At 34.3% G+C, this 27,979-nt stretch overlaps 1 protein-coding gene across 2 annotated transcripts; it reads left to right on the forward strand.

Moving 5' to 3' along the window:
• The first annotated feature begins 624 nt into the window (after nt 1–624).
• On the forward strand, nt 625–26,833 carry LOC105628921 (MAP3K epsilon protein kinase 1). 2 transcript variants are annotated; one of them, XM_089718674.1, is made up of 24 exons: nt 625–905; nt 1,424–1,558; nt 2,874–2,894; nt 3,550–3,623; nt 3,724–3,814; nt 3,899–3,982; nt 6,682–6,783; nt 9,026–9,166; nt 9,290–9,361; nt 12,522–12,622; nt 15,314–15,428; nt 15,618–16,013; nt 17,246–17,578; nt 17,688–17,732; nt 19,349–19,528; nt 19,668–19,751; nt 20,822–20,913; nt 21,007–21,090; nt 21,363–22,237; nt 22,683–23,071; nt 23,165–23,299; nt 24,812–25,218; nt 25,814–25,928; nt 26,201–26,833. In XM_089718674.1, exons 1-24 carry the CDS (start codon nt 846–848, stop codon nt 26,375–26,377), a joined length of 4,308 nt encoding a protein of 1,435 aa, XP_089574800.1. In that variant the 5' UTR covers nt 625–845; the 3' UTR covers nt 26,378–26,833. The 2 variants fall into 2 exon arrangements, with proteins under 2 accessions (XP_089574800.1, XP_089574802.1); XM_089718676.1 differs by having other exon boundaries at nt 9,035–9,166.
• The last annotated feature ends 1,146 nt before the right edge of the window (nt 26,834–27,979 follow it).

Genomic DNA, 27,979 nt, shown 5'->3' on the forward strand with positions numbered 1-27,979 from the left:
AAATTTTGAAAGGAAAAATACACATTTATTTAATAATATTATTTAAATAATATCTTCGCATCCATGCCCGAATCGCAGTTTTATGACTAATATTATAATAACCTCATGATCTTGAATGACACAAACCTCTAACATTACTGTAAAATATTTAGGATATTCTTTAAACCTACAAAATACATGTATTGACATATTATTATTATTGTTTTTTTATGGTCCAGTGAATTAGAATAATATTATGAGTTGCACAATAAGAATTTACCCTTTTAAATAATATTTACCAATTGATACGACCAATAAGATCATAATTGATTGATATTTATATATTATTTTATTAATTAGTTAATTGAAACAGTAATTAGTTAACTTAGATTTTGGATTTTTTAAGTCCTTTCAAAAAAAAAAAATTTATTTTTTCTATTTGAAGGAGCAAGTTATTTTTATTCATATATTTATTATTATTGTTATCATTATTTGTCCAAACGACAGAACATAAACGGCCCAGTCGTGTGAAGCGAAAACATTCGCAGTTCCCAAATTGACACATTTGACCAAAAGGGGCACACACACATCATAATATCCGAGTCGGATGGCGCTTTCTCTACTTTCTTTATTTATTATCGTAGACAGACCAGACCAGACCATAACATAACAACAACAACGTATTATTACTGGCAGTATAATTGCTTTTTCTTCCTTCTCTTTCTACTACTACTCTTTCGTCTCTCGTCGAAGTTCTTGCCTTGGCCGCTCGAATCCGGCGACTCTTCCCGTGAATTTATCATAATCTTAATATCTCGAAATGGAGAATTTGTAGGGTTTCTTTAAAAAGATACTCAGCGTGAGAGATGTCTCGCCAGACGACGACGTCTGCCTTTCACAAATCCAAGACTCTAGACAACAAATATGTGAGCATTCGCTATCTTTTCATAATTCTCACTGCTTCTTTACTATTTCCTTAGGGTTTAATTCTATTTTGGTTGCTCGCAGAATTGTGAATTGAATGATATTTGCCTTTTCTTTTTCTTTTTCTTCTAGGGTTTATTTGTTTATTTATTCATTATTTTATAAATTTGAATTTAGGGACCGGATGTTCATTTCTACGGAACTATAAAATGGCACTGAAGTTTTGAATTCATTCTATTGTTTTGTTTTGGTTTTAAAAGACTGAGAATATACTCATTGGATACACTTTCAACTGTGTAAACTTCTTATTGTATGCCTTGACTAAAACAAGCTGTTATGTGATTCACATTGCATTTAATTTTTTCATATATATTTAGAATGTATTACAGAGAAGTTTACTTTTGTAAAGGGTCAGTTCAGCAAGTGATCTTAATATGTGAGCACTTCACTTCGAGAGTTCCAGCTTGCATTATATTTTTTATGTGCTTGGGTTCTTAATATTGGGTCTGTTTTTACGTAGATGCTTGGGGATGAGATTGGGAAAGGGGCATATGGTCGAGTTTACAAGGGCTTGGATTTGGAGAATGGAGACTTTGTTGCGATAAAACAAGTTTCCTTGGAGAATATTGCTCAAGAGGATCTTAATATCATCATGGTTTGCTTCTATGTTTCTCTCAGTTTTATATGTTGCTTCGTAATTGAAGATTTTCTATATAAATTGAACTTTTGTTCTCATTTACATACGCATACCCACCTTCAAAATTGAAGAGGAATGCTGAGAAAAAAAAAAAAAAAATCTATCATAAATTTGAGATGAGGTTTCTGTCATTATTTTTTAATTATTTTGTGATAGTTCCTGTGTACAATAGTCAATTAGCTTTGTAGTTGGGAGAAAAGGAAAATAATGTAAAGAATATTTGCTATATATATATATATCATTTGCACATTTGTTCAGAATATCTTCTAGGTTTAGAAAATTGCAGCTCATGTTTCTGTTGTCATCCTATTAATCTGCTAAACTAGATGTTGCTTTGCCTTATTTTATGGCATTTTGTTTGGATATCTCTTATTGCTGATGAAGGACTTGTATCAAGGTGTTGCCTTTTTTCCCTCTCAAATTATTTCCAAATAATTGTTTGACCTTGAAATGTCTATTTAGGAACATTTTATATGATAGTTGAGGGGTTTTTCTATATCTGTTCTCAGTTCTGTCATGCCACCTTGTATATTGTTGTATGATATATTTTTTTGATTACCAGTGAGGCTTCTTTATCTGGTGAAAGCAGTAGATTTCATTCTGATGACTGAGGGAAAGAGACTTAGATAAATAGATCAATTTCCAAACCCCTTCATCGACTTCCCAAGTGCGACAATAATACAAGTGTAGTAAATAATAAAGCTAACAATCAGTTTAATTGGGACATAGTTTTTTAAGATTAACCAATTATCATTAACCTCATTGATGGATTTGCTTTGGGAAAGAATATGTTGTTTCCTGTGGATCATTTGGATGTTTTGAATTTCTTCATTGGATATAAATGGTGGCCTGGTGCTTTAACAACCTTTTATCATACCATCATGCTTTGCATAGTTATTACATTGTACCTATCAATTAAAAATATTGATTCTGATGCGAGTTTGTGATCTTTTTATTTTTTTTGTGTCTTTTGGTGTGAGTGATAAAATTCTGTTGCTATGCCTGCACAAAAAGTTCCTGTTGCAATTGTCCTATTACTATGATTGAAATCTTTGGCATTATAGCCTATGTAGCTATGAATCTATTTGTAATTATGTAGGAAGCTAGAATAGTATGTGTGGAAATGATGAGGCTAACGTATTTTATTTTGTTGTCAATTTGTCATCTGGTTTCTAATGAATAAATTGTGTCAATATCTATCATAGAAATTTGCCTAACAGTGGTTCCTTTTCTCTTTGATACACTTGTTCGGTTGGATCTGCCAATGTTTCAGCAAGAGATTGATTTATTGAAGGTATCATCTACTCTATGAAGCTATTTTTGCATTTTTTTTTCCAGCTGCACTTTTACTTCCTCCCCCCTTTCTCGTGTTGGTAATAAAGTGCTTGTAGAGAGAGCTTACTTGCGGACATTAGGGCTTCAATTCAACCTTAAATTGTTTACCTTGGCAACCAAAATTATTGAGTACAACCACTCATCCTTTTTTCACTTTGTCTGAGATTACTGAAAGTGCAGATAACACTGGTGTGTGAAACAAAAAGGGACATAAAATATCTGTGGAATTTGGTGTGGTGGAGGGTGGGAGAGGTAGTTAAATTTTTGTCTCAGCATCTTCACCTTGTAAAGGGCAATTATTAGGTATCAAAATTTTTGGGTAAGAAATGCAAGTGTGCCTGTAAGTCTTAGGGTTTTGTTTTGTGTGTAAATAATGGAGTGCTGGACCTTTTTTTAGGTCCTCTGTGTTGTAACTGTCAATTGGCCATTTCTTCTGGACCCTTATCATTTGTGATGCTCTGCATCCTAATAAGTGTGCTTATGCTAATGTTGGATTCTGCTTTGGCTCATATAATGCTTCATTTTTCTAAAAGTATACAGGCTTAGTTGTCTTTAAAAGATGTGTATTTTCAATATGTTAATCTGTAATTTTTGACATAATAATTGTGTTGCAGAACTTGAACCATAAAAACATTGTTAAATACCTTGGTTCATTGAAGACAAAGACTCATCTTCATATAATTCTTGAGTAAGTGTGCTAATATATCTGTGCTAGTAACCAGATAAACTGGGTGCTATATAAAACTCTGCCTTGATATTTTCTTCTGCAATTGCGGCATGCTATTTAGGTATGTGGAGAATGGCTCGCTTGCAAACATCATTAAGCCAAATAAATTTGGGCCTTTTCCGGAGTCACTGGTGGCTGTTTACATTGCTCAGGTTTTCTCATGTTCTTGCAGTTTTTGCGTTTTGGGATGACTTTCTCTTACTGATTATGAATTACTAATGGTGAATTCATGATAGGTTTTGGAAGGCTTGGTTTATCTACATGAACAGGGTGTCATTCATCGGGATATCAAGGGTGCAAACATATTAACGACCAAAGAGGTAAGCTCTTGGTTTGCTTTTAAGGATCTTTTATTTAGAGATGAGGATTTAGGTAAGAAAACTTCATTTTCCTAGAAATGGAGAGAGAAATCTAGCCAAGCTCCCAGTGCTGCTCAAATCTATTCCCTGGAATATAAATTTTGATTAGAACTTCCCCTTTTATTCCAATTGGAAATGTGATGTAAGAGATCTTCAATTCAACCATAGATTTGATCAACTGAATAAACTCGAAATGACTTGTAGTGCATAAACCATATTCAATAAGCAATAAGTTTGTAAGGAGATTTGAATTCAAAATCTCTTCCTATTTGTTGTAAATCCTGTATGATCTTGGTAGTATCCTAAGATTCTTTCTCTCAATTCTGTCAATGCCTTTTTCTCCCCTTTCACCGTGTGGACAATAATAACTTCAATAATTATCATTGCTGTTAACATTTTTTTTCTTATTCCATCTTGAACTTCGCTGTTTCTTTGCCTCATTTGTGTTGCAGTTTTTTTTGTGGTTTGAACATTTATGTATTTTTAGCTTAAACTGATGCATAGTGTCAGAGACTCAGAGTTTTAAGTGTATAGTTAGTTCGATATTTCTGGAAAAATTGCTTTGTGAATTTTATTGGGATCCTCCTGCAAGTGTTGCAGTACGCCTGAAGTATATTTGGTGTTATTTTACGAGAGAAATTATGCTTTGAAGATAGATGGATTGAAGAAGAGAGAACAATTTTGAATTGGTGAGATTTTGAGATAATGTCGCTGGAGATTTTTTTTTTTTTAAATCTCCGTTGTGGGAGCTATACAAGGTTTAATATCAGCTAGTATGGTCTTCATGAGGAATGATATTCACCCGATACACAAATTATCTGGAAATCACGATGAAACAGCAGTTGGGCGTTATGGCTGCTACAGCTGTTATGTCCCCAGCCAGGCGGAAGATGAAGGAGAGGAGAGAAAGAAGAAGGATGGAGCATATGCCTTGGATTGCGACAGAGGGAGACAGTGCAATCTGGCTCTAGATGCTTTTCTTTTTATTTTAAAATTGGAAAGGAGAAGAATGATAAATGATGGCTGTTTATTTGATGTTTTCTTTTCTATGGTTTAGTGGTTTAATTTCTGACAATTCAACCTATGCTATTCTTTTTATAGCCCAGCTGATGAATGGCTTTTCTTTTTTCTTTAAAAGTTTCTTAAAACCGTAGTATCTTTTGTTTCTTTTAAGCATTAATTTAATTTAATAATTCTATCAGCCCATTATAAAATAAGAAGTTCCTGCCACAATTGTTAGGATACCATTTGTTATTATTCAATAAAACATTACTTTTGATGTTTGTTGAATTAATATGCCACATTTAATTTAGTTTTTGGTTTCAGTTGATTTGAGTCAATTTAATGGCAGTCAATTCGGACTGTTTCAATCTGTGGTTCAATTCTGTAACACTGTTTTTGGTTTTGATTCCATTATTTAACCTTGGGACTACATCTTCTTCAGAGTCGGTGCCATGCACTTCCAAGCTATTCCCCTATACTGTGAAAATTCAAATTATTTTTACCCACTAGTGTTAAATACCAAACTCGCTTAGGCTCTTTGATGCATCATTGAGAGCCTGTTTAGCATTGAGGTCGAATTATTTTTCTGAAAAAGCACCATTTTAGATGTTGTTTGGAGAAAGTAGCTTTGAGGTGCTGTTTAATTATTTTGAAGCTTTTATAACTAGATCATGTGAAATTTACCTTAAAAACAAATTTCAATGACCTCTAACTGGCATTTGAACCAAGTGTTTTTTCTCGACAGCAGCTTAGAAAACAATGCAAATGTACTCTTAGTTGGTCTCATTGAGAATGCAAATAGTGAAAGTGTAAAGGGAGAATGAAAAATTGTGAGAGTCTATGGCCCAAAGTAAAGAAGTTGAAGGATTTTTTAGGGAATACAATCAATGTTTTTCGGTGTTGAAAAGAAAAATTATGAACATTCAGTGATGACATGCTATAATTTTTTAGTTTGCTTCTTGAGAGGTTCTGCTAACTTTAATCTTGAGCGTGTGACATAGTTTGAGATGGAGCTTATTGGATCTGTGTTACTGTGACTCGGCAGTATTAGTTAGCTTATTTTTGCATATACTCCTTTTCAATTCTGCATTTCATACCATAGTTGTTGGTTCATATTTTTGAAGACATGTTGAAATTATTATTTTACACATACAAACAACAAATTTTTTTGAAATTCATTTTTTGCTGGAAGACAGTTCAGATGTTAATATGATATGTCTGAATTCTCGTTCATATTTTTGATGACATGTTGAAATTATTTTGTTTCACATACAAACAACAAATTTTTTTGAAATTCATTTTTTGCTGGAAGACAGTTCAGATGATACTGCGATATATATAAAGTTGGAGATATGCCTTGTTGGTCCTAAATAGCAGTAAGGGAAAGGCTTATGATGATGCAAAATTCTGGTTTGAAGAATGCTTGTGAGATTTTTGTCCATATGAATCTCTATTGGAAATTTAATAATTCGATATAGATTAAGCAAAGAGAACTTTTATGCTTAAATCTGGTGTGACCAGAAGGTGTGTCACATTACTGCAATCTTTTTTCATCTTTTTTTTGTTGCCTTGAAAATCTGCTATTTTCTCTTGTTTTGTATTTCTTGTCTGTAATAGTCACTATGAAGTAATTGTTTGACTTGTATTTTTTCTTCCAGGGCCTTGTGAAACTTGCTGATTTTGGTGTTGCAACAAAATTAACTGAGGCTGATGTCAATACTCATTCAGTTGTTGGAACACCATATTGGATGGCCCCTGAGGTACTCGATTTATATTTTATTTATGAGTTTTACATCAATACACTGTAGTTTGATAATTATGGTTCAGTCCTCAGAGTTTATATGTGCTTTATCTTTTGGTTATTTTATGTTTGATATGTGAGGTGTAGCTCCGAGAGATACCATGTGTACTTGGGTTGCACTCTATAGGCATTCCTAGCCTTCCTTTTTAGAAATGAAAAAGCCAATATGGCTGAATTGATTACTGCTTTTGTCAATTTCAATATGCGCTTTCAGGCTGCATTTGGTGTGGGGTTTGACACCATGAGAGGAAAGGACAAATCTGTCATATCTTGTGCTTGATGCTTGTGAGAAAAGACAAATGTTTATCTTGCTTTATATAAGGTAATCATTTGACAAGGTTAGAAGTGTGAAAGTTAAAATAATGCCTGTAGCCCATCTCAATTTTGGAGTGTGACCAGAGGTTTGAAGAATGGGACTTGAAACGATAATGGAAATGTAATGTTGTTGCCAAATTGGTCTGAATCTACTGCCTTTGCTGTGAATTCATACAGCAAGATATTAAGTGAATAATGCCGAAGGAATGCAAATAATATAACTAGACTTTCATGAAAGAGCTACTAATCACTTATTGTCTTGTAACTGACGAGTTTTGAAAATCAAAATCAGTATATACTACAGATAATCCTTTCTAAGGTAGACAGTCATCCGGTTTTGTTTGCATTTGAGCTAAAAATGGGACCATTTGGAGTGCTGACTAGATGTTAATGACAAAAAAAAAAAAAAAAAAGGCTTTTGAGGAGTTTCAATCATCTCAGCATTTTAAACTGAAAGCATGGGCCATTTCATATGTATCGTGTATTGTTTTCAAGTGATTATCAAATCAACCACGGAGAAATAGAAAATAAAGTAATGATAGGTTGAAATCCCAACATGAAATGAATAATACTTTATGAAATGATGTTACTTAAAAAGCTGAATGTACTTCTATAATTCATGGCAACATTGGATAATAAGAAAAATGCCTGAAAATTTTGTAGAAAATTTATTTTTAGATGTCAATATTTGTATTTTGAGTCAAATTTCAAAGGAGAAGATAAGAGAATATTGAACCTTCACTAGGATTATAATATCCAATTTTAATGTAGTTTTCTGAAAGCCCATGAACTCAACTCAATATAAGGTGAGAAAAAAGGAGATTTACAATGTGAGAGGTGGAGTAATAATAAAATAAATAATATAATATGCTATTTATCTAATAACCGATGAGAGGATGAAGAATAACCTAAGCTAAATTACTCCTTACTGAATGACCTATGATATTAAGAAAATTAAAGTTGAGTAACAGCTTTTTGTTGCCTTTGTTTTTTTCCTGGATTTCTTGAAAACATTTTAGCATTTTCTAATGTTTATTTGCATATTAAAATTAGTCGATGGGAAACTTTTCTTGAGTTAGAGAAAAGTAAACCATTATCAACGAAATTGACATCTATAGATGGGCTCGACTCATGATGTGTTAAGGAATGAGGAAAGTGTTAGTGTCTCATTGAATACTACCCACCACATTAGGTCAAGGCTATGGACCGGTCATGGAGGAGGATACACAAACTTACTGAACTTATGCATGCATATTGGGGGAGAGTGGTGTGGGTGGGAGGTAACTCATGATGGCATTGTAGAGAGATGGGAAATGGATGAGGTGACAAGATGGAGGTAAGTGTGATGCGCTGGCGATATTGATGATGTAACGAAAGGAGAAATTTGGTAAATCAGTGAATACAAAGAGTGGAGTGGACAAGAGAGGGAGAGAAAGTGGTGATGGGCATTTCAATGATGATTCTCCTCTTTAAAGGGAAATGATTGGTGTACTTCTTTTATAATCAGGTGGTCTCAAGGATTGTTGGTCTCGTGCTACATGGTGCAATCTTGGTGGTTTTGGGGAGTTTGTCCTGTTATGCTTAGGTCTCAAATTTGCTGTCCTATTATGAAGATTTCAATTCTTGACTTCACAACAATGCTCATGGTCATATTCTTTGAAGGATAGTTGTTTGTCCAAATGTGTTCTGAACTTGGAAGGAAGGTTATTATGTAACCATGTTTAGATATGCTATTCTTTCCCCATAACATAGCCTGCTATTCTTTGAGTCCCTATGTGCAAGTGGACGGTCTTTAGTGTTTTATATGCTGTTAAGAATGTACGTAAATAACTAAATACTTTGACCACCTGGCACCATGGGTTCGAAGTATGATAGTGTATGTGAAGTGTATGCAGGTTATTGAAATGTCAGGTGTTTGTGCTGCTTCTGACATATGGAGTGTTGGCTGCACTGTGATCGAACTTCTTACGTGTGTGCCTCCGTATTATGATTTGCAGCCTATGCCAGCCCTATTTCGTATTGTTCAGGTTTGTTTTTGTTTTAGTTTGCCTGGTAAAATAATATGTTGTATGTTTATTTGACTTACTGTTAGATCCTTTCCCTCTTTTATTTTTGTAATTTTTTGGCCATAATTAGGTTTATTGTTTCAGGATGATCATCCTCCAATACCGGACAGTCTATCTCCTGACATTACTGATTTCCTGCACCAGTGCTTCAAGAAGGTAAGCATACTCTGCTCATTTTTGTAGTTTTCAGTGTAAAAGTTGTAAGGCTTCTCTGTTATGAAAATTACACATGAAGGCACATTGCTTGGGCTGTGGTGCAATTTATTCTCTGCTTGTTAAGATTATACTTGTCAAACACTTCTCTGATATATAATAATATAAATATAATTTTCTGTCTGGATCTTCAGATTTTTCTTACCTTGATACTTCTTTTCCCATATTTGTTTAGGTTAATTATTTAACTTTATCGAGTAATGTATATATGTGTGTGTGTGTATGTGTGTGTGTGTGTATAAAATAATATTTGAAGTTTTTTATGGCAAAGCTTATGATAATATTTGATACCACAACCAATTCCATAACTAATTATATTCGAACTGTGGAGCAGAGTTGTTATCCAGGGATTTCCAATTAACCAAAAGAAACTTGAACATTTGTAAGACTTTCTCCCTCAACATAGGGAGAAAAATGAATATTCAAAGGGCCCCTAATTCACACGCGCGCGCGTGCAAAACAACAACAAAAGAAAGGGATATCAATTACAACGATTTGTAATTAATCTTGAGTTTTAGAAACTAGTCGGTGAATTATGGGAAGGAAATGACTGAATTCAGTTCTTCCTTTGCAAGGGACTAAAATAATTCAGGTTTGCATCATTTCAAGGTGCTGTGCATATTGAAACCTTACGGTTATAATGTTCTTCATATTCAGTGGCTTGTTGCAAATCATTAGTGAAGAATTGAAATTTGAATCCACATATCAATTTCCTAAAAGCAAATTACTGTGTATAGAGTGGAAATTTAAACTCATGAATAGGTCTTTGTGATATGGCTGGGTGATTTTCTTAGAATAACTTATAAACAAAGGTTCCAAAGTCTTGGAAATGAGAACTCGTAATTCAAATGAAGGAATATATATAGTACCAGGAGCGCCAAATTGAAGTTGAGCAATGGTCCCATGTTCGCCATATCTTCTCTTTTTCAAAGTGGATGCTTAATGCAAGGTTCTTGTTTTGTTAATTATCAATATTAACTTCAACAAACATGCGAAAAGGAAAAGGAAAAGTAGAGATTAAAGCATTGTTTTATTACACAATTTTGGACTTCAAATTAAAATTTTCAATACTTATTAGTTTTAAGTTACTTGATAATGCTTTTCTACATGTTACTAAAAGTTCCAATTAAGCTAAAATTCAATTAAAACGATAAGTTAAAATTTTTAACATAAATTTGCATTAAATACAATAAGTCTTTGAGTTTCTAAACAATTTTACAAATTAAGAATTTGAGCACTTATATTATTCAACACTTAAAACTAAGCTCTTATAATTTTCAGCGCTTACTTCCAAATACCACATAAGTGATCAGAACTTTAAAATGCATAAAACTTCAGTATGGATATGGTCATGAAGGTGTTCTGAATTCTAAATTAATTGAATTTAAACAAAAGCAGAACTATAACAGATTTGTGTGTGTGTGTTTTTTTTTTCTTTTATTTAATTCATTGAAATTTAATTTAATCTTTCCACATATCGATATTTGCTTAACTTTCTCCTCCTACATGGCTTCACCTCCTTTTAGCTTGCTAAATAGTCTTTATGTGCTCAGCTTTACACATGCACATGCTATAAATATATATTGATTTTGATTGACTGGATAATAAGGCATGAATTTTTTCTGGTTGATGCATATGTTTGGTAAATTATGCTTTTGGGAAGTAGCTGTCAACAAAAATCCTTAACTGAAAAAGGCATTATCTTGAGTTTATTGGAAACACTAAAGAGGAGGAGGAACTTTAGAGATGAATGGATGAATGGGAAATTGCTGTGGCTGCTGCCAATTTTTTGTAATGAGTGGAGATAGACTGTTAGTGTGTACAGTTGAAGTGGGACTGAGAATTTGCATGCGCACTTCATGGGAGGAAGAAATTAGCATCATGTTTAGAGATAGGACAAAAAAAAAACAATTTTTTGATGGATGCTCTAGGCGTCCTTGTGTACTTCAACAACATAGGCTAGTTATCCAGTTCTTCTTTCCCTATTCTTCCAGGTTGCTCAGTTGCATATACTGCAGTTTCAACAGCCTTTAAGATTCTAGCATTTTCACTCACTCTCTCTCTCCCTCTCTATCTCTTCAAGAAGGCCAACTAGAGTTGTCAGTATGTTAATCTGGTAAAGAAGTTTCACTGAGTGTTGGAAGTTAGCTATTTTCTGATTTATGGAGTGTGCCCAAACAACATGAGTAGAATGGTGAGAAATTAAGTCTTCCTTGATCAGATTTCCTATGTTCTCTGAGTGATGGATAGATATTGTCGTCTATCAATGGAATTACCTGGAAGATATTGAATGGCTCGCTAGGATGATATGCTTGCATATTTGGGTTCTCCTTGAATTGCATAGCTCCTATCAACTCTGGCTTACCTAAAGTTTTTTCACATCTCATTCACTAGAACCTTGCAATTGGTATCTGTTTATTTGACTCGTGCCTAAGTAATGTGCCCTCTATTGTTGATGGATATTTTATTTGACTTTTTTTTAAGCGTGTGAGAATATGTGTGGGAATCGGACATTGCTTTAATATAAAATAAGTGTTTGGCATATAATGAGTGAGGTGAACTAACCAAAAGTGACTTGGGCTATTATGTATTAAAGGTAAGTCGAACTCATAATAAGTCCAATCGTTAAATGAATAATTTATTTGCTTTGATTCTTGGCCCTAGGGCCCAGATTTAACGTGTGAGAGCTTGGGTCTCAAACCCATGTTGCATGAGGGAATTCCCAAGTGGATTGTCTTGATGGACTTGTACTAGGCCATCGTATACTTGTGAAGTGGCCCAGTTGCCACTTTTAGAGGTTTTTTTTTTTTTTTTTTTTTTTGGGGGGGGGGGGGGGGTGGTGGGGGGTTGTTGCGCTGGGTGGGTGTGAGAATGTGTGGGAATCCCACATTGCATTAATACAATGAAAGTGCATGACATATAATGAAAAAGGTGAACTAACCAAAATGGCTTAGGCCATTTTGTGTTAAAGAAAAGTCTTAACTCATTGTAAGCGCAATTATTAAGTGAATTGTTAATTTGATTTGATTAATTGCTCCTGGAGCCCAGATTTAATAGAGTGAATTTAATAGTTTTAAATGCCATATTTATTTGCATATTTCAGGATGCTAGGCATAGGCCTGATGCCAAAACACTGTTGTCTCACCCTTGGATACAAAATTCTAGGCGTGCTTTGAACTCTTTCCGCCACAATGGATCAATAAGGTAGAGATTTGTTTATTTATTGAATTTGGTCATCCTTTATAAAATTTTCTAACCAGTCTTGAATTTTACCACCTTTTCTGTACAACTGTTTGAGTTGTATGAATTACCCTGAACTGTGGAGTTCTGATTGTTTTATGCCCCTCGATTTCTATAATAACCGATGTATTTGAATGACTTTTAGCTGCTAATTTAGTTTAAGTGTAATCTCAGTGCTTTTCTTAAGAATTCATTTCAATGGATCTATGTGTAATGCATCATTTGGAGCCTTAGCTTGCATTGGCAATGGAGATTACATGATACTGCAGTTTTGTGTTGTGCATCTTTCTGTATTATTTCATACCCCTTTATATCTTTCCTTTAATATAATGTGCCATTCTAGCAGTAATTTCATATGCTAGTTTTGTTTTGGTGCCCGTGAAATAATATGTGCAATCACAAACTTGAAATCTGATGCCTGTCATTATTTTTTTTGTCCCCAAGGTTTGTAAAATATATATCTTTTTTTCTCTTTTAATGTTTACTTGGTCTTCTTAGATATGAAAATTTACTTGACCGCCTTAAGTGTTTACGTCTTTGTTGCTCCTTGAGCCTAGCCTAAAAGGTGCTCACCTCATTTAAGTCGCCTGCCTAACTACAGTAGAGCAGCTAGACCTAATGCCTATTGAGCCTTGAGCTTGAGGAGTGCCTTTAACAACTGTGCTCATCCTTATCCTGAAACTTGTTCTCTTAAATGCTAGCTTCTAATTGCTTCGCCATGTTTTCTATCAACTCCTGTATGAATGTCTGTTTATATTTCCCTAAGCATAAATTCTTTTGACTGGTGGCTTATAGAATCACATGTTCCATGTAAAAGAAGATGAATCAATTTAAGAACAATGATTTTACATCATGTCATTGTTGCTATGAAATATATTTAGCTGCCATCAATATTTGTTCGTGTTACATATTCTATTTCTAAATGGGCTTCTATTTTATACCTCCTGAATACTTGCATTTTCCTTTTGTTTTCCTTCTTCTGATGGCATTGAAAGAAACAAGAATCTGTTTTAGCTCTAGACGAGAAGGGTTGATATGGAACCCCAAGATCAACGCGGAACTTAGAACTCTCCACCAATTTGAACCAGCAGAATTAACCCCCAAGCAATCGTGATTTTGATTTGTTCTTATACCTAAGAACTCAACTCAAAAGAACTTAAAGAGAAAATCCCATAATATCTCTTTTAAACCCAATTTGAATTAGATGTTAAAAAACATAAGAAATGGAAATTGAATCTGAATAGCAATTGAACAAATCAATTACAATCCAAACAACACCTTATGCATAAAGATAAAAGAAGGCATAAACCTCACTTTCATTAATCTAAAATTATCCAAAATTCAATCTCTCAAAACAAAGAAAGTTAATTCCTTTATATAGAGTAGGGTGTACAAAGTAAGTAAATACAAATTAAAACAATAATTAAAGCCACAAAGTGGATAGCTCTTCAACTTCCATAACTCCCTTGACTCTTCATCTTCTACCTTCTTGTCTCTTCAAGTTCTAATGATCCAAGATAAGCCCAAATGGGCCATCCAACCTAAATATATGAACCTCAAAATGAGTTTTGAGCTAAAAGCCCAAAAACTTCAAAATTGCCAAAACAGGCCAAACGATGTCATTACTCCATAAAATTTCCCATGTATATATTTAGGCCCAAAATGAACTCTAAACCAGCTCAAATGTATTTTAATTAATTTAGCAAGTATTTCAGCCCATATTTTAATTAAAAGCCCAAATAGTCGATAAATTTCTATAACCGGACATTTTCTCATTTTCACTTGTTTTGCCTCCATAACCTGTATTGTATCAAGGATCAAACTATAACCTGTTAATTTTGCTTATGGTCCAAATACAGCAGTGTGTATATCAGATATACAATATAGATATTGTAATAATTCTACGAGAACCTTTGGGGAATATGATATGTTACTTTGCATCATGGTTTTGGATGGTGACTGCTACATAATATAATGAACTCCTGTTATTTTTGGATTTTTTCGGAATAGTAATTAGGAATGACTGGTGAAATGCTCTTTTCAGCCATTTTACCCCTCCAATGGCAATTACTCTTTCCTGTTACAGAATCTCAGATGTCACTCCACATATTCCCCCTTTATTTGCAACTGAATTTTCTTTCAAATAAATTCAAGGTGGTGCTGGCTCTACCATGGGGTGACAATACAATACTACACTAGAGCTATGGCTAATTTAAAACTCTGTTGTGTAAGAGTATCTTCACTTTATGTGGCATGCATTATTTGGATCCTCTCATGTTTATGCAAACACGTCCCGTCAATGTCCATCCTTGAATTAATAAGAACAGTTCAGATCTTGTAAGAAATTAATTTTCACTTTTCATGAAGTGGGGTGGTTATTTAGAAGATAATGAAATCTCATCTGTGCATTTTCAATTCAGGGGTTTGTACATGCATGTTATGTCATTTGCATAAAACATGAGAGGATTTTTATCCTTAACATAAATGGTCATTTCTTTGTTCATGAATTTGGAATAAGCTTGTGTTAATGTGGTAGTTTATTTGGAATTCTCTCTCCAGTCTTTCTCCCCTCTCTTTAATTTGCATCCAATGTCTAATGTTTTCTTTTCAAGTGTTAGTATGGTACTTCATCACAAAATTGTTTCACTTTGGTAGAAGCATACAAGAAGAAGATCCAGCAGATGCAGACAATTTAAATGAAGATAATCAGAGCCCTGGTAAAAGCCATTCTTCAGGGAAAGCTGAAAAGGCTTCTGTTGACTTCGAAATCGTAAGACCTCTTAGCTCAGGCCTTTTCATGAAGCAACGTTATGTAATTAGTTAATATTTTACACATATTATTAACACTAGCCAAGAAATGTACTTTGGTTGCTTGCATGGCAATTCTTAACCTGGTATTGATTAATGAGAAATTAAACTATTTCTGCCACATTCTTGATCTATGTTCTCTTCCTTTCAGGATTCCCGGAAAGAACTAGTAACTGATGCTGCTGGTGTTAGTAATTCTGATAAAGATTATCCTTCAAATTATGATATTATTGAGGAAAGAACTGATAAATTAGAAGATGATCTTCAGTCAGATCAAGTTCCCACATTAGCTATCCATGAAACATCATCTCTGCAAACTGGTTCTCATAGACTATCTGCCAATAAAGTTGCAGCTGTCTGTGCTTCACTTCATGGCTCAACACATTTGCATGACCAGGATGCGAGTCCCATTAATGGTGAGATCAAGTCTCTTGAAGCAACAGCGAAAGATGCAGATAAAAAGCATGGAGAAAAAGGAAGTTCCAGTCGTGTTGAGAGTAAATCATTTGGTTTTGCACCAAGTCGTCAAGATAATGGTCTTCAAAAGGTGAAATACTGTTGATTGCTATTGGTTTGTCTGAATTAGGTGTTGGTCAATTGCTATAACTGTTTATATATTTTCCCTCCCTATGCTATTCAATGGTTGTGTGTGCATATTACCAACAAAGGCTAGCATAATTTTCAGTCACCTGTTTCCTGTGTCTACTTGTTTTTGATGCATAAATACTCAGAGTTGCATGCACATATTTCGGTGGTTAAAATTGTTCGCTTAGAATTCATCTGCCAATCTGATCAAAGAATAAGATCAGGTTGCCTTTTGACAAGTATCAAATAACAGAACACAAATAGCAAAGAGTTGAAGTCCTTCATCCATCCATTTGTCAGTTTACTTGTTTGTGTGGATAACATGGCATCATAGTAATGATTATTTGGCCTGCAATACTCTTAAAATGACTGAACCAATTGAGGAAAAATAGCAGCACTCTATGTTGGTTTTAATCAAAACAAGGGTGTGGAAGGATTATCTATATATTCAAACTTGGTTTTTCAGTCTGCTTTAGTTTTTTTAAAGTAAACATAGGTATGGTTCATTCGCAGAGCAATTCCTTTGCTTCTGCAACAATGAACTGAAAAAACATCAAAGCTGATTTTAATTCATTGACACTGGCATTGCCACAAAAATTTCTTGGTTTCCTTTTCCTAAAATCTTCATTTAATCCAAAAATGTAGTTGGTTAGAATAAACCTTTAGCTTTTAACTAACTGGTAATGTTATGGATAAGAAAGTCATGAAAATTGTACGCTGATACTAGAGATTTTTTATTTTTTTATTTGCTCATCATCCTTAGTTGTTGCTAGAATGAATTATCTTGTTTAGATTATGGTGCTGTGCTACTGTTTTTTTGTTTTCATAGTTCTTACTTCTTACTGATCTTGCATATTTTAAATTCCTTCATTACCAAAAGTTGACAATTTCATAGTAATGCCTGTTCTGTATGACTTATATTATGTACTTTATGTGCATATGTTCTTGTTCTTTGTCTAGAATGCATTAATTTTTTTGTTTGAAATTGTGGTGCTCTTTTGTTTTTTGTTTTGTTTTGTTATATTTATATTTATATAGTGGCTTGGCCTAGGCTTGAAAGGTCTCCAGTGGGAGCTTGAAAATTACCCTCAGTGACCCCTATTCTTATCCCTGCTTTACTCCTCTCCCTTTCTCCATTCCCTCTTTAACTACAGAAGTAAAAACTTATGGATCTGTATAAATGGCACTTTGAAGGCTGTGAAGGCTTCACTGGCATTGGGAGGGAATGAGCTTAGTAGGTTCAGTGACACTCCAGGAGATGCTTCACTTGATGATTTATTTCATCCCCTGGATAAAAACCTGGATGATCGGGCAGCTGAAACTTCAACTTCTGCATCAACATCACATTTAAACCAAGGCAATGCGTCTGTAACTGAGGCAGGGAAAAATGACCTGGCTACAAAGTTGAGGGCTACCATAGCCCAAAAGCAGATGGAGGGTGAAACAGGGCAGACAAATGGTGGTGGTGACCTCTTTCGCCTAATGATGGGTGTTTTAAAGGATGACGTGATTGATATTGATGGTTTGGTATGTTCACGTACTTAGTTTAACTGTTCTATATAAAGATTTCCTTTTTCTCCTCTTTTATAATTTTAAATCCCTGACAGTTTTTCGTTTCGTATGGTTTCTTTGTCAGGTTTTTGATGACAAATTGCCAGCAGAAAATCTGTTCCCCCTACAGGTATGTACATAATCTTGCATTAAGAGCCGTTAATAATTTCCTTATTTGGAGGATGGTAGCATCACATTATGAACTGTTTAGTATGAAACTTTAATGAGTTTCTTCTTGATGTGAAATGCAATATGCTTACTGTAAGCTTCTTTTGATGTTTTGAAGAGTTTATTTTCCCTACAAGGTATATTCATTGGAAATCATACACATCAACACTAATCTATTGTAACTTGACATGCATGTAGTGTATTGCTCCTCTATTTCCTGCTATCGGAAAATTATAAAATATTAAGGCTCCGTTTGTTTCTGTAAAATAACTTACAGGAAAATATTTTCCACAATTATCCGTTGTTTGGGTTGTTCAGGAAAGTAAGTCAATTGAAAATATTTTCCTGGTTAAAGGAATACTAAGTCATCTTTAAGGAAAATAACTTCATATTTTCAAAAGAGGAAAACATTTTCCGGACATTGACAAACTTATTATAACCTTATAAATACATATCTTTTAATTTATTAATCATCAATAGCCACTATCACCAGCCACCGTTCACCACCAGCCATAGCCACCGGTCACTGGCAATTGTCGGCCACTACCACCGGCCCCTTTTAGAATGCCTTATCTATAAAGATATTAAGTTTATCTTCAAGCTATTTTGGGCATACATCTTTTTGTAATCTATTCCCCTCGCTAGCTAGGTCTCATTGCTTCTTACACTTAAAATAGTTGATAAAGCACAATTTGCTGTGGTGGTTTGACCAATTGGCATGGACCACAGGACTAATCAACAATTTGATTTTTTTTTTTTTTTTTTTTTTTTTTTTTTTTTTTTTTTCTGTTTCTAAGCATTTTTGTTCTAGCATTTCTTACAGTTGCTTCTCTTCATTGTTGTCCTGCTATGTAACTGCTATATTTTCTGTTTCTGTGCTATGTATTTCTTTAATGATTTACAACAAACATTACTTGCATTGCATGCCTAATCTAACTCCAATAGAGAAAGCAGAGTTTGCCCTTGAGTTTAATTTATTAAACATTGAAAATTGTGAAAGATAAATATTCACACTTCGGTTTCCTGGTCTATATTGTGATTGAATCGTTAATAAACAAGGCTCCGCTCAAAGCATCCTCTTTGCTGCTGACATTTTGAAAGTTTCTGGTGTTAATGTTATGATGATGTTTTAGAGGCATGGATTTATCAAGGTCTAGTAGCTTTGAAATTATAGCATCTGATGCTGTTGTCGATGTTTTCACTCTGCCAAGTAGATTTAGCCCTCCCCTTTTCCCATATGGTTAGGTTTGCTAGTTCTGTTTTGTTGGCGTTTCTCACATCAATGTCATTGCTGGCATTGCCTTAATTCTCATTGCTGTATCCTTTTTGTTTTTCATTTTCTGTTTCCATCTTAGGTTGAAAGATGTCTTACATTTTAACTGGAGTTATATTCTCTTCATGATAAATGTTCAAAATCTTGAATTTTCTTGAACCTCCATTGATACAATCCTTAAATAAATATGGACAAATTTAAATGGTTGTGTATTCAAACCTTTGTCATCTTCCTTTTTTATTCTTTTGTTTTTTTTTCAATTTTGAAAACAAATAGTTTGTGATTTTATTGCTTTTGCTTAGCAGGCTGTTGAGTTTGGAAGATTAGTTGGATCATTAAGACCTGAGGAATCAGAAGATGTGATTGCATCGGCGTGTCAGAGACTTATTGCTATATTTCATCAGCGCCCTGAGCAGAAAATTGTTTTTATTACCCAACATGGGTTGCTTCCAATGATGGAATTACTTGAAGTTCCAAAAACTCGCGTATGGCAACTAGGATAAGTGTTTGCATATCTTATGTATTCTTTTATTTTATTTTATTTTATTTTTTTTTTTTTTTGTATCATTAATTTTGTTTCCAGTAACAATGATTTTAATTGTGTAAATTTTCCTTGTATTTCAGGTTATTTGCTCTGTCCTTCAACTCATAAATCAGATTGTGAAGGATAATACTGATTTCCTGGAAAATGCATGTCTTGTTGGCCTGGTAAGTAATATGTACCTTCAGGATTCTCTTGTTGGAAATATTGCTTTGTCTGGCAAGTGAAAGAGCTTATTTTTGGAAGTCATAGCAGTTGAAAATTTCAATTTTCTTTCTTGGTCTTGCGTGATTATTTTTCGGAATAATATTCCAGAATGGTTTGAGCTAGATTCAACTAGTTCTCTATTATTTATCTGATAAATATGTGAACAATTGATAATGATGAATATGAAGTTCTCTTCCTCTGCCTTTTTGTGTGGAGTTTCTGATTTTTGGTCATTAGGTCTAAATCTAAGAACTGTTCAAGCTTGGCTTAGTTTTCTTATGCTTTCACTTCATAATATTTTTTCAGTTGGAGCTTGAACTTGAAGCAAGTTCATGTGGTCTTGATAACTGGTCTTAATTCAGTCCAACATGAATTTGTGACCTAGCAAGCTATGGTTAAGCATGTTAATGAGCTTATCAATTCAGGAAAAGAACTAAATTGTAGTTTGCAGATCATAACTTAAAATGTACAAAATTAAACTAGTATAAATTTGCTATCTAATTTTCTCGGGATTAGAGAAAAAAACCCCTTTATTAAAGCAAATATCCTCCTGATTTCACACTTTAAATGTGGGATAATGAATATAAAATTTGAAACCATGCTTCTGTCAGCAATAAACTTTGATAACATCGTCATCCAGCATATCTGTGAGACTTGAATGAATTGAGCTTTAGCTTGTTCTAACTTTGTTAATGTATGTTTGTAACAAGATTGTTGAGTTTTTCTTTTTCCTTTTTTTTTTTAAAAAAAAAAAAAAAAAAAAAAAAAAAAAAATTTAACTGAAGCATGATCGTCAAATTGAGTTTGTTGATACATTACATGCAAAAACAAACTTGTACAACTTATTACTGAGCTGAGGCCCTAGCTATTTGCTAATTCCTTGGGTTTCTTGCTTCTTATTTTCGTTTAAGAATATATTCTGTGCTTCTCCATCTCCTTCCACTTTCTTTCCCCATCTTTTCACAGGACATGGATAGAATATTATTTGAATTCATAGTTATTCCTATTTACCGTTAATCCTACATGACAGATCCCATTGGTCATGAGCTTTGCTGGACCTGACCGTCTCCGGGAAGTTCGAATGGAGGCAGCCTATTTCTTGCAGCAGCTTTGTCAATCAAGGTGGAAAATTTCTCATTTGTGTTGTTATAGTTCTTAACATTGATTTTTTATAGAAATTCCAGCTTAAACTGAGATGATGACCTTTTGGTATAGCCACTTGACATTGCAAATGTTTATTGCTTGCCGTGGAATTCCTGTTCTGGTGGGCTTTCTAGAGGCTGATTATGCAAAATACAGGTTTGACTTCACAATGAACTAATTATGTTTTATAAGATAGGTGTTTTATTTCCGTTGACAATGGTATATACTTAATTATGGATATGGAAGTTGATGAGTGCTACAAAATAAGAGTACAAATTTTCCAATGACGCTGGAAATCACAATGCTAGATTGATTGAAATAATTTTAATCAACAAAAATTCTGATGTAAATAGCACCAAGTTTTACATGCAATGCACATTACAAAAAGGTTAGTCTTTGCTAAATTCACTAATCTACTTCACTTCCAGGGAAATGGTTCATCTAGCTATCGATGGCATGTGGCAGGTCTTTAAGCTTCAGAGATCAACCCCTAGAAATGATTTTTGTCGCATAGCTGCGAAAAATGGCATACTGCTTAGGCTTATAAATACTCTTTATAGTTTGAATGAGGCAACTAGGCTAGCTTCTATATCTATTGGAGCTGGATTTCCACTGGATGGTTCAGTTCAACGACCACGTTCTGGTTCGTTGGATCCCAGCCATCCCATTTTCATTCAAAGTGAGGCATCACTTTCTTCATTGGATCAACCTGAAGCCCTTAAGGTCAGGCATGGAATGATTGAGCATCCTATGTCAACGGGCACACAAGAACCTTCTCGAGCTTCTACTTCAAGTTCACAAAGGATGGATGCCATTCAACCAGATGCTAGATACCACCTTGTGCATGATTCTGATAGACCTCAATCTAGCAATGCAGCATTGGAAACTTCGGCTGCTCTAGATAAAGCTGGAAATATAGCCACCAAGGAATCTTCAGTAACTGCTTCTAAAGATCGAGACAACTTAGAAAGGTGGAAAGTTGATTCATCTCGAGCGAAAGTTGATGGTCAGCAGCAGCGATTAACTGGTTCTACTAACAGGGCATCTACAGATAGGCCACCTAAATTGGTTGAAAATGCGTCAAATGGTCTTCCTGCCATGGTATCTACTCAACCAGAGCAAGTTCGACCCCTTTTAAGCTTGTTGGAGAAAGAACCACCTTCCAAGCATTTCTCTGGTCAGTTGGAGTATGTACGCCACCTCTCAGGTTTGGAAAGACATGAAAGCATATTGCCTCTATTACATGCATCTGGTGAAAAGAAAACAAACGGCGAATTGGAGTTTTTGATGGCAGAATTTGCAGGTAACACTTTGCATTCATCTGCTATTCTATGCTTTATTGGGATGGTCAAATGATCACTCCTTGTTTAACCACCCTTAGTTTAACTAGAAAAATGGTTTATTGAAAATATTTAAACCACTGAGCACATCAAAGAATAATAGAAAACATTAGTTTACTCGAAATCTGTGTTCTTTTTGAACTTCTCCTGGCCTATGTCTGTGCTCAGTGGTCTACGGAAATGTTTGTAGGTAAAATAAAACTCAGTTTACTTTGGTGAATTAGTTTATGATTACTTCACCTTTCTGCTCTGCACCTGTGTATCAGCTCTAAATATTGGTTTATATTTCTCATTTCTAATTGAACTATTTTTTTTTTTTTTTAATTAAATTAGTAACTGGTGGCTGATTTTCTCCAATCTGGAACACATTCTTTGTAAAGGTGAATGATGTTGTTCTATGTTTAATAGAGGTATCAGGGCGTGGAAGAGAAAATGGAAATCTAGACTCTATACCTAGAGTTTCACACAAGACAGTGAATAAAAAGCTGGGAACATTAGCATCTAATGATGGAGCGGCTTCCACATCTGGTATTGCATCTCAAACAACATCAGGCGTGCTGTCTGGTTCAGGTGTTCTGAATGCTAGACCAGGGAGTGCAACATCATCTGGATTACTTTCCCATATGGTATCAACAATGAATGCAGAAGTTGCCCGAGATTACCTGGAAAAGGTGGCAGACCTTCTACTTGAGTTTTCTCAAGCAGATACAACTGTAAAATCCTATATGTGTAGTCAAAGCTTGCTTAGCCGCCTATTTCAGATGTTCAATAGAATTGAGCCGCCTATTCTTTTAAAGGTACCCAAGAAAATTTGCTATCTGCCCTTTTCTTTAGCTTGCCTAAGGGGTTCACTCTCTCTCTTTTTCACTCTGCTCTTTATTAATCTACAGTTACTCAAGTGCATAAATCATCTGTCAACTGATCCCAATTGCTTAGAGAATCTTCAGCGAGCAGATGCAATTAAATTTTTGATTCCAAACCTTGAACTCAAAGATGGACCTCTTGTAGAGCAAATTCATCATGAGGTTAGCATTCATTATTACATCCTAACATTAGCATTTAAAGGCTTGGCCCAAGCTGCTCGTAGATTTTATCTGAAGTTGCACAATGAATACAAGTGTACATATGCACATATGCATGCATGCAGACACTCGCATTTAAAATTATTATTTGTTTGTTGTATTGTTTTACTTTCAAGTCTGCAACAGGCCTCAGTTTACATTTGAAGGTGCATACATGTAATAGTTTGTATCATTTCATTGATATATTACTGCCTTTCAGTGCTTTGGAATTTCCCAAGTCATACTTTGAGTACTGTTGAAATTTTCCCTTGTCAATTAAGTTATTCATATTTACCTTCTAACTATTGCAGTTTGCGTGACAAATGAGAAATTTCCTACATGCGGTAGAAGCTTTTGTTTTATAGTTGGTATTTAGTATCTCGCGGCAAACTGATATAGAAAAGCTCAAGGAAAATCTGGCCTTTAGGAATTAGGGTTAGGGTTTGTAGAAATCAAGAATTAGAGGTTTGAAACCTAATCTGGCAGATCTGATTTCCGTTTACAATAATAAAGGAAAAGGCAAGTAATTTAAAAGAAAGCTGCTAGTTTTACACTAATATGATTTGGAATCACTCCTATCAAGAAAGCCTCTCACTTGCTTGGGTTAGATTTGCATCTCACAACTCAAAATAAGAGCATAAATTGCTGAAATTTTATTAATTGAAATCTGAAAATAAAGCATTAAAAGCATGAATGTTTATGGAGAGTACTCGTAAACTTTTATTCACTTGGACTTCTCTTCCTATGTTGACTTGTAGCAGTGAAAAAACTTGACTTTCTAATTATTTGGCTCATATGTTTACTAGGACAACTCAAAATAGAAATATTTAGGACTCAAAAATAACAAACTAGTACCCAAAATCGATAATATCCACTGAAACACCACAAATCAGCAGGGCTGTTTTTTGCAAAAATTGTTAATCCATTTCCTATGTGTGGTCCCCATTTTTATGTATGTTGAGAAATTGGTAGAGGAGAATTCACTTACACAAAGGAACTAGTTTCCATAGAACGAACCTCAACAGGGCTGGTCTCTGTTGATTTCTTTAGTGCTTATATTTTGTGGAAGGATTTTAAGTACCAAGTAGCTTGCGACAATGCTTTACTTTTCTATATAGATCATATTGGACTTTATCTCAAATCTAGCCCATACTTAGACTACTATAACAATCAACCTGAGCCATAATTTCACGAAACTCCACTAACAAAATTGGTTATACAAGAAAATATAATAACAGAATTCAAATATAAATTCCCACCAAAATACGAAGTAATTTAAGATTAAAATTATCTTAGTAAATTCTCAATTCTCGAAACAGGGGTGCCAAGTATTAGCAGTTTCATTTCAAAAGTTGTTTTGTTATTCTCTATCGCTTGGTTTAGTATGGTATTTTGTTACTTACATATGTACTCTTCTTGCCAAATACTTGTTTCATGTAATGCTAATGGTTCTTTCCCAATTTTCCTGTCTTGAAGGTTCTCCATGCACTATTTAATCTGTGCAAGATAAACAAGAGGAGACAAGAACAAGCTGCTGAAAATGGAATCATTCCACACTTGATGAATATCATTATGACAGATTCTTCCTTAAAACAGTATGCATTACCTTTACTGTGTGACATGGCTCATGCATCTCGTAATTCAAGAGAGCAATTAAGGGCCCATGGTGGATTGGACGTGTACTTGAGCCTGCTTGATGATGTAGTTTGGTCAGTGACAGCATTGGATTCAATTGCTGTTTGCTTGGCTCATGACAATGACAATCGCAAAGTAGAACAGGCATTACTGAAAAAGGATGCAGTCCAAAAATTAGTGAAGTTCTTCCAAAGCTGTCCGGAACAACAATTTGTGCATATTTTGGAGCCATTTTTGAAAATAATCACGTAAGCAATCTAACATTAGTCTCATATTGTTTAATTTTGAAAATCATGTTATTTCCTTATTCTTCGACACCAAGTACAGTGGCTGTCCAAACAGCAATGTCTATTTGCTGGTCAGATAAATCTAGATTATCAATGATAATGATATATTTAGAAAAATATTTATATTGGAGGGCTTAACATTTTTGTATGTCAGATGTTTTAACTAGTAAATTTGTCCTTGTTCAGATACCATTATACTTTTTTGTGCATAGAGGCTTAGAGCTCTCCAAAACAAGCTTTTATCTTGTTTAATGTCACTTGGTTAATAGATAATCAACAGAAGAAGGAACCTTCTGTAAGTTGTTCTAAAACTGAGGATTGGATAAGTGTTACATATGCAACACTAATATTACAATGGCTTTTTATATGGTATATTGTTTGCTAATTACAAGCATGTCTCTTCTCTTTTTTTGTTTCTTCTGCTAGTCATTGAAGGATGGTATACGTGCACAAATTTTCTTGAATTATATTGTGCAAAATTATTAAACTTGTTTTCTTTTTTCTATTTTCTGAATTCTGTACTGTATTTATTCATTTATTATTTGTTTGAACGCAGGAAATCATCCCGGATAAATACTACATTAGCTGTTAATGGTTTGACACCTTTGCTCATTGCAAGGTTGGACCATCAGGATGCTATTGCTCGACTAAATTTGCTTAAATTAATAAAGGTAAGAGTCTGGACTTAGCTCTCTTTTTTTGTGTTCTTTCATGTTGCAGAAGAGTTTATTTTGTCACCACTCACCAAATCATGCATATGTGTCAACCGATTAGAACATGCTGCCTAGTACTAATTAAGTTTATTAGGTTTAAATCTTCATCCCTCCTATTTGTCAATGTAATCTTTTAATGCTTGATACATTTCTCCATGTTCAAAAAGCAGTTTGTTTTGTTTGTCTACTTGTAATAATTACGTATTGCTGACTGAAACTCTTCGTGGCAGGCTGTCTATGAGCATCATCCTCGGCCAAAGCAATTGATTGTGGAGAATGATTTGCCCCAGAAACTTCAGAATTTGATTGAGGAACGTAGAGATGGGCAAAGTTCAGGAGGTCAAGTGCTCGTCAAACAAATGGCTACTTCTCTGCTGAAAGCACTTCACATCAACACTGTTCTGTAAATTCACGTGAACCCAACTTGTATATCTTGTTTTTTTCTCAGATGTATTATTATTTTTGTTTTTTTTTTGTTTTGTTTTTTTTTTTTTTTTTTTTTTTTTCCGTATAAACTTGGTTTCCTTGTTTATATCTTACAATATTTGTTGTGCCTATTCTGAATATGAAAGGCTCAAGGTTCCGTCGGGTGGCTTGGGGGCTGCCAGATTGATTCCCCCCCCCCCCCCCCCCCCTTCTCTAGCTTTTGTTTTTCCTTCTTAACCTGATGGGGCTGCGTTTTTTTTTTTTTTTTTTTTTTTCATGTTTTTTACTCCAAAATACCCTAATTTTTGCTTTGTACATGATCGTAACACTAGCCATTGGTAATCTCATGTTTTTTTTTTTTTTTCTTTCTTTTTTCCTTTTTTCCTGATAGTTGTAATACATTCTCAAGTTTTATGATAGTGGCCAGTTTTTATTTATCCATCTTTTTTTTCTCCCTTTTAATTTCAAATGGTGTTATATAGCAACAGAAATTCACTACTAGAACCAAGAATAAACTCAATGTGCTATATATTACATGAGACACATATACCTTGTATAAATTTAATATGCTATGTAGGTTGTATGCTATACATCGTTCACATGATCTAATGGGACAGCCTAGCCTTTACTCATCCTAACTATAGACCCAAGACATCATCAAATACAATGCCGTAAAAAATCATCAAGGGAGACAAATTTTCATCGAGGAAGAAAAGTGAGGCTATCGTTATATATTCTCGTCTTTTGTCCGAAATTAGGGTTAGAGTCCGTTGGGTTTGTGTATATTAGAAATGTTTTGGATATGGTGGATTAATAGGCTGAATTTTATCAATCTGAAAAGAATGAGATGGGAATAAAAAGAGTTCAAAAGGGGGAAAAATAAAGATGAGAATGTCACGAGAGAAATATAAGAAATTGAAAGGATGGAAAAGAAATGGGGATTAAAGGTGACTTGAATACACAAGACAATTTGATTTGTTTGTAAGATTTTAACGTGCATTACAGCATTGTATTTGTACGGGTTCCAGGAATGCCTATAAGAAATATGCATCTCTAAAAAGATCTATACAAAATTTAAAATATCTTCAATATATGCAATATTTACAAATTATGGTTTTTAGGCCCAAATGGCTCTCTTGATACTCTTCTAATTATATAACACCCTATCCAAGCTTTGCCAATTCAGACCTATCGTTTGGGCTAGCTTTGGATCGACATCAAGAATGCCCCCCTGCACATAGGTTTTATTTGGTATAGAAATCCATGTGCACTGTTAGCCGGCCTAAGGTCACCTAAAGGATGTATCCGATCACTTGAAAGGTTGCACTTTTCATCAATTAATATTGTTTCTTCATGCTTACTATAAATGTGGATCTAAGCTCTCCCTTATGATTTTGCATTCCCTTGATCTTTTATAATCTCCACCGATAACTCTCAATTGTTGTTTTTCGATTGTTTCTCCCCGCTATCACTCTTATAGTTTGTCAATATTTCCTTTTAAGAATGTTGACCGAATACCCTACCAGTAGAGACGCTCTAGTAGCCTTGTTAGTCGCTCATTCTTTTTTTATTGATATGGACTC

The sequence above is a fragment of the Jatropha curcas genome, chromosome 1 (genome assembly GCF_041381405.1).
Source record: "Jatropha curcas cultivar XTBG-Jc1 chromosome 1, XTBG_Jcur_1.0, whole genome shotgun sequence".
NCBI classification, from domain to species: Eukaryota; Viridiplantae; Streptophyta; class Magnoliopsida; order Malpighiales; family Euphorbiaceae; genus Jatropha; species Jatropha curcas.

What these genes read in the sequence shown, in the direction of transcription:
- LOC105628921 (XM_089718674.1), top strand. Translation starts at nt 846, where the DNA reads ATGTCTCGCCAGACGACGACGTCTGCCTTTCACAAATCCAAGACTCTA. An exon ending in CTTCTGTTGACTTCGAAATC is followed by an intron (nt 15,429 to 15,617) that starts GTAAGACCTCTT and finishes TCTTCCTTTCAG; the next exon opens with GATTCCCGGAAAGAACTAGT. An exon ending in AAGATAATGGTCTTCAAAAG is followed by an intron (nt 16,014 to 17,245) that starts GTGAAATACTGT and finishes GGCACTTTGAAG; the next exon opens with GCTGTGAAGGCTTCACTGGC.